The sequence below is a fragment of the Miscanthus floridulus genome, chromosome 9 (assembly GCF_019320115.1).
Source record: "Miscanthus floridulus cultivar M001 chromosome 9, ASM1932011v1, whole genome shotgun sequence".
Lineage (NCBI taxonomy): Eukaryota > Viridiplantae > Streptophyta > Magnoliopsida > Poales > Poaceae > Miscanthus > Miscanthus floridulus.
The window spans coordinates 1,890,948-1,898,310 of record NC_089588.1 but is presented as its reverse complement, the minus strand read 5'-3'; the positions used below and the strand labels follow the sequence as shown (position 1 = coordinate 1,898,310).

General features: G+C 44.2%; 1 protein-coding gene across 1 annotated transcript; it reads right to left on the bottom strand.

The window, feature by feature from the left end:
- Positions 1–1,957: 1,957 nt before the first annotated feature.
- Positions 1,958–7,003, bottom strand: LOC136483279 (exocyst complex component EXO70A1-like). The gene is made up of 12 exons (XM_066480287.1): positions 6,392–7,003; positions 6,178–6,273; positions 5,423–5,628; positions 5,013–5,246; positions 4,734–4,872; positions 4,440–4,652; positions 4,094–4,299; positions 3,411–3,611; positions 3,229–3,328; positions 2,508–2,593; positions 2,277–2,423; positions 1,958–2,119 (listed from the first exon to the last, which is right to left on the bottom strand). The coding sequence occupies exons 1-12, from the start codon at positions 6,584–6,586 to the stop codon at positions 2,002–2,004; spliced, it is 1,941 nt and encodes a 646-aa protein (XP_066336384.1). The 5' UTR covers positions 6,587–7,003; the 3' UTR covers positions 1,958–2,001.
- Between the last annotated feature and the right edge of the window lie 360 nt (positions 7,004–7,363).

The following is a 7,363-nucleotide window of genomic DNA, read 5'->3' as shown; positions in this document are numbered from 1 at the left end:
AAGACAAGTTATGGAGCGGTATAGGGAGAAGAAGAAGGACCTACACATGGTTTTTATTGACTTGGAGAAGGCTTATGATAAAATACCAAGGAATGTTATGTGGTGGGCTTTGGACAAACATAAAGTCCCAACGAAGTACGTTGGGCTCATTAAGGACATGTACAACAATGTTGTGACTAGAGTTCGAACAAGTGATGGAGACACAGACGACTTTCCGATTAGGATAGGACTACATCAAGGGTCAGCTTTGAGCCCTTATTTGTTTGCTTTAGTGATGGATGAGGTCACAAGGGACATACAAGGGGACATCCCTTGGTGTATGCTTTTCGCGGACGATGTAGTGCTAGTTGATGAAAGCCGGACATGAGTGAATCAGAAACTGGAGTTATGGCGGGAGACTTTGGAGTCCAAAGGTTTTAGACTTAGTAGAACTAAAACTGAGTATATGAGATGTGACTTCGGCACTACTACTCGGGAGGAGGAAGATGTTAGTTTGGAAGGTCAAGTAGTGCCTAGGATGGATACCTTTCGATATTTAGGATCAATGCTACAGAGGGACGGGGATATTGATGAAGATGTTAGCCATAGAATCAAAGCAGGGTGGATGAAGTGGCGGCAAGCGTCTGGTGTCCTATGTGACAAAAGGGTACCACAGAAGCTAAAAGGCAAGTTTTATAGGACGGCGATTAGACCTGCTATGTTGTATGGTGCAGAATGTTGGCCTACGAAAAGACGACATATTCAACAGCTAAGTGTCGCGGAAATGCGTATGTTGCGTTGGATTTGCGGGCATACAAGAAGGGATCGAGTTCGGAACGATGATATACGTGAGAGATTAGGGGTAGCGCCAATTGAAGAAAAGCTTGTTCAACACCTGTTGAGATGGTTTGGACATGTGCAACGGAGACCTCCAGATGCACCGGTGCGTAGTGGAATCCTAAGTCAGGATAGTAACGTGAAGAGAGGCAGAGGAAGACCGAAGTTGACTTGGGTAGAGGCAATAAAAGGAGACTTGAAAGGATGAAATATACCCAAAGACTTAGCCTTAGATAGGAGTGCTTGGAAGACAGCTATTCATGTGCCTGAACCTTGATTGTTTCTGTTGGGTTTCAACTCTAGCCTACCCCAACTTGTTTGGGACTTAAAGGCTTTGTTGTTGTTGTTGTTGTTGTTGAGAATGAGATTTCCTCTTTTATATAAAACGACGACACCGAAAGATGCAGACCAGCAAGTTTCTGGACCATCTTTACGTTATTCCAGTGAAACCATGGCGTCGTAGTGGCGCTAACAGCAAATCGTGTTAAGCTTAGCAACGTCCTTTGCCCGATCCGTCACTTGCTAAGTTGCTATCTACTCCTACATAGAAAGTATATATACCAAACAACAAAGACGTTTGCTTCCTTCTTTATTCTCCTTCGAGTAGGATCGCAATTCGCAAGAAAAGAAGAGGAAAACGCTACCACCTCTTTTTACCTCGTCATAACTGCCGCTGAAAATTTAGTTTCTTGGCATCGCTTCAATTGCCACTATCATCATCATATGTCTTTCTTAGGGAACAGTTTCATTGCAACATAGGGTTCTATACTCATGAAAACATACTCTACAGCACCAACAAAAAAAAGGTTAGTTTTGGAACTGCTGATTGTGAACCCACAAGGCCACAACGTAGGTTTCATTTCTTTTCCTCAAAAAAAAAAAGGTTTCATTTCTTTTGACTTTTTAGGTCCACAACACGGTATAGTTAACTTGAGGAACCTCCATCAAGAAAATGTCACCAACACTTTTTCGCCGTTAGCTTTCCGTGTCAGCCACCCAAATGGAGAGAAAAGAAACTTTGGCGTGCTTTTTCTGAGAAAAGAAAATTTGGTAGTGCTCCGCATATATGTCTATATTATATATATGCAGTGAGAGAAAGACCAGTGGTTGCTTCGAAAGAAATCTGTGCTGTTGAACTTACTTGCATCTGGCTGTACTCATGCCGTCTCTCTCACTCACTGTTGCTCAGCGCTTTTGCTCCGCCCATTGCTGCCCTTCGAAGAACTGGCCGAGAAGTTGGTCCACCGCTTCCGGGCTGTACCGAACGTACTTCTGCGGGTTCTTGTTGTTCTCCACAAGATTGCTGCAAAGTCACAAGGATACTACAGTCACATCTTACTAGCACTGCTAGTTGCAGGATGTAGCAAATTACTGGCAATAGAAGGCATTCCATGTTCTAGTAAAAGAACAGGAAAACTACTGTCTTAGCAGCCGACTAATGAAATTGTTTGATGATGTACCCAAAGCGTTTGATAAAAGATCGATAGGCTGGCAACAGGACTTCGGCTACAGCAAGCCTCAAGGATTCTCGCAGCTCTTGATCAGGTACGATCCATTGTGATTGCTTCGCATGAAGCTCTTCGAATTGCGTATTGAAAGACTTAAACCTGACAAGGCAAAAGACATTGGAGGGTTATTGATTTCTGTTGTTGCGTAAGACAGTTAAAAACGTTTTGCCTCCAAGCACTCGCCGTTCTTTGATCGTGGCTCTTGAAACACCACTGCTGGTCAGGTCACCGCTGCTGCCCGCGCCTTGAACAGAAAGTGTCTGAAGAATCTAAAATAACAGAAGCAGAGCAGCCACAATCAAGTGCAATTCTATATGTAACTGTGTACAATAATGCAATAATACATTAATACATAACAAACATGCTAACTGATGTATCCAAAACTCCAATGGACATTAAAGAATGCCTTGCCAGGTAGAGGAAAACTATAAAAACGCCTACAAACATTAAGTCCACGTCAGCTCAGCATTGCCACACATTTTGCTTTACTAAATATAAAATGGCATGTGTGTGCATAAAGTTACTTAATAGTGGATGTACAAGAGGGACTTTCGGACATTACAATTTCTGATGAATTGAAGGGTCAGACCATACTTAATAGAGATCTACTTTGTAAGCTCAGCCTAACTTCACAAAAAATTCGAACTGCAGCAAATGTATCATGTATAAGGAGCGATATTGTACCCTCGTTATGATTTATGATAGATTGAACAGGTATACATCCATGCTGTATTCACAGAGTGATAGCCACTAAAGAATATTGATTAAACAGCAGTCTGATCAAGACAAAAAAGATACATTCCCTAAAGAGGGCCAAAAGGGGATTGCACATCTAACATCATGCAGCCAAACAAAAAAGCAATATGTCATGCATGATCCTTGAAGATTTTGCCGATCCACTAACCTTTGCCCAAGCAACGCGTTTATACTGATTGGCATTTTGCTGAACAATCCTGCGATGTCTCTGAATCCAGTCATCACCAAGTATATCTTTTGCTTCTGATCTGAGGCAACACAAGAGATCATTAAATGAACAGGCTATCATAACATAATACGAAACAGGTCTTGTAATAAACACAGACATACCTGCGAACAGATCTAACCATATAGTGGATATTGTTCATAAGAAATAAGTATGTCAATGCAGGATCCTTATACTGTTTAGATTTTCCATCTAGGTTATTCTGTAGGGCCTGCATTATCCTTGTGGTAACAGCAGCAAGCTGAGATTCTGCCTCAGTGCCACTATCAAATTCCTGAAATAATAGCTTCAATGTTGACTGGTAACTGTTCAAATCAGAGTAACATTTGTTATGCATGAAATTTCAGAAACAACAACAGGAAAAGAATAAACAAATGCGACATTGCTTCATGAGTAAATGAAAAAGACAACTAATTCATAACCAGATAAATTCTAGAATCTAGAAAGTGCCCAAGTTTGTTAAGAAAAGCAAGATCAAAAGATGTTATAAATAGCTTCGTATAGGTATTACAGCCTATAGACTGAACTTCCCTGATTCAAATTTGTTCAAAATCTTATTCAGTATTGTGGTACAATTTTGTTTCCTAAAAGAACCAGCCTGTTAATATTAGCACTTGGAAATCCTTTCTACTTCATCAAAAACTATGGTCTTGAGAAGATCAGAAGCATAAAGCCCCATAAGCCACAGTTAAAATAGTGTTATTAACAGTAGGTTAGTCAAACTTATGTGATCAACAATTTTACATGTCCATAGATTCACAACCAATATGAGAAAGGGAATACTTACTCGAATAGGAATTTAACATAATTAATCACATAGCTAGTCAAAGGATGGACTGTTCCGTCCTGAACAATAGTTTTTGAAGCATCTTTTTCAACTGCCTCCTCAAAATCTGAAAATGTTTCCTGAGCAGTCTGTGCCAATCGCTTTGTTAAGCTTGATGCAGCTTCACGCATCTCAGTGCAAGGTTTGCCTTCAAATATTTCCTCAATCTGATAAAAACAAGGGATCAAGCAAAGGTAGTATTGGCATCTTTGTAATCATCATCAATATCAAATAGTTTAGAATCACAGCAACATAGAAAAGTATGTAAAATTTGGGTAGTGGCCTCTATGAGGTACTTCCAGAATACCTCTGGTTGAAGTTCACGCATTACTTCATACATGTCGAGCAACACAAACAGCTTTTCAGGGGACCTTTTGCTTTTAGCAACAGCATCTCCAAAGCTGAAAAGAGTTATAACACTATTTGCTGTCAGTTCAGCAAAACAATGGCCCTTGTTAAAGTTGACACCATCAAAAATCTGATCACAGATTTTTCTTTCCCCTGCTAGTAATAATTTGACCTGTTTGAAAAGCATAACATTGTTAACTTGATGCTGAAATGGATATACATAACATGAGTACATTTTAAGAAGGATCCTCACCGCAATTCGCATAAAGTGTATCCAGTTTCCAATTTTAGCCTCCAAAGCCTCCCATTGCATTTTTTGCACATCATCTTTGCTAAGCTTTTCCACTCCTAACTTCCGAAGGCTCACTTCTAGTGCTGAAGCACGGGAATCTCTGAAGGAAAAGGGGGGAAATAGATTGAATTATTAAAAAGAATCAAGTGTTAAAATCCCTATTCAAGGACAGAAAGTGCCATCGAGAAGGAACGAGCTCAGAATAAATGTAAAACAATAATAAAGACAACCAAAGCCTACCTGTAGATTTTGTAGCAAGTTTGCTGATTTCCAGCCTGAACCAACTGTTGAGCTATGTCATTCATGAGAGGCAATATTCTGGGAGGAATTAGTGTTGGGGTCCTGTATACGGCAGTCTCCAAGCCTTTGGATGGATGATCAGAACGGCCGCCTCCATTGGCCTCGTGATCACCTTTTGTTGGCCGCAGAGACTTGGGTAGACAGTCAAACAGGCGATCTGGCTCGATAGGTTTGCTGAAAAGAAAACAAAACGACAATCAACACAACTTTTTTTAGGTAAGAACAACTTCAGGCCTCTGCTTCACTAGAAGAACACAGTGATAATTATATGGAGGGAAATAGATGACGGAGACCTTCATGAGTGGGCCTCTGCATCACTAGATGCACCAGCCATAAGTTAACGGCCTTACCTGTATGTACCCATCAGCTGCTTAAATTCCTCTTCAATCTTCAGAGTAGACTTAGCTAACAGATTGTTGACATGATTCAGAACTCCTTCACTGCTCTTGAAGTTCTTATTCGAGGAAAAGAAGCGAACGATGCCTTTCAGCACATCCACTGCCTCCAGGTAGCTCTCCAAATCCTCATGGGGACCCCTCAATATGGTTGCCTCAGCCTAACGCACGAAAGAAAAAAACCACACAAACTAAGGGAAGATGCGAGAATAGCAACATTTGAACTCGAAGCCTGACCAGAAGCCAACAACATTAACTTGCAGGATTACTATACTTTCAATGCAAGGAGTTCAGTTAGCCATCAATTTTACAGTTCAAGATGATTTTTTACAAAAACTGCATCCCATTCAAAAGAAACATTATAATTATGGTAACTCAATCTTTAATCTCATAAATGGTAAAATTATCACTGACCAGATTACCCTAAATAACATAACCTTAAATAAACAGGAGTAATATCCTTCCATTCGAGAACAGTCATTCTGTATCAATGATTCCTGCATTGAGCTTAATTAACCGCACATACAGCTTAATCGTGTTAACCAAGACTAATTAGCTCCGTCCCTTATTACAGCACAAAGCACCTGCCCGTTTGCACATTCAATTGCCCTCAGATCCACACAATGGCCACAAGAAAACATATGCAATTCACCCCGATTTCAGCTAAAGGACTAGCGTTCTGACTTCTGAGAGAGGATGAACGAACGCACCCGGCGGGCGAGGTCGAACTGGGAGAGGATGCCGTCGGCGGCCTTGATGGTCCGGTCGATGTTCTCGTGCGCCGTCCGGATGGCGTGCGTCCTCACCTGCAACCCCACCACCAAGCACAGAGGGACACCGCCATACCCGCCTCAAATTTCATTCCATCCAACGAAACGAAGGCGCGACGCGTTCGAAATGGCGGGGGAGGAGACGGCGGCGAACCTGGGTGGGGCGCATGGCGGCCTCGAGCGCGGAGAGGCGGTGGTCGAAGGAGCCGAGGATGGCGACCATGCCGTCCGTGTTCCCCTGGCTCCGCCGCAGCGAGTCCCGCAGCATGGTCGCCCGCCGCGACAGCGCGTCCATCGCCTGCGGCAGCGCCGCCACCGCCATCGCGGACGTCGGATCAAGCGCGGGCATTTCTCTCGGGAGAAGGCCGGGGAGATCTCGGCAGTCGGCACCGAGAGGAGAGAATGCGCCGAGGGTCAGGGCGGCTTTGGCCACTGGACGCGCCCTGATGGAAGAGCGGACCGTGCGGCGCCTCGATGGTCTATGGGAAGCGACGATTCGGTGGCGGTGGCGGTGCCGTGGTGGTCGGCGACGCGTGGTGTGTCGCCGTGGACGAAGGAGGGAGGGCAACCAGGCGGAAGAGGCGAACGCCCCCGCGAGATTCGTGCGTGCGTGCTGACCGTTGACCCCGCGGACGGCTCGGATCGCAGGTGGCTCGTCGGCGCGGTGCCTCGTGCACGGGAAGGGAAGGGAGCAGCCGGTGGGCAGGGCGGCGGTGGTGGTCTCGTGATGCGTTCCGTGCGGGAGCGGGGAAGCGCGGGACGGAGGCAACGGAACGGAATGGACGGCTAGGATGGGCTCGGTCGGTGCGTGGAGCGGCGTGTGTAGGAGGCGGTGGGGTCCAGCTGTTGGTGTCGGCCGCTCGAACGTGGGGAGAGGCTGGGGCCAAGCTGATCGAGTTGTGTGGACCCGGTCGGATATTGGGATGCTTTTTTTTTTTGAACCGGATCATGTAAGATTTGAACATTGGACTGTTAGTCGTACTATTTCAGCGAATAAATATTATTTTTTTTATAATAAATTAGTAAATAATACTTTTAATCATGGTTTTTCAGCGAAGTGAACAGGACCCAGGGCAAGAGGAATTGTCGCTCTCCAAACTTACGGTGCAGTGATCGTGTGGGAATG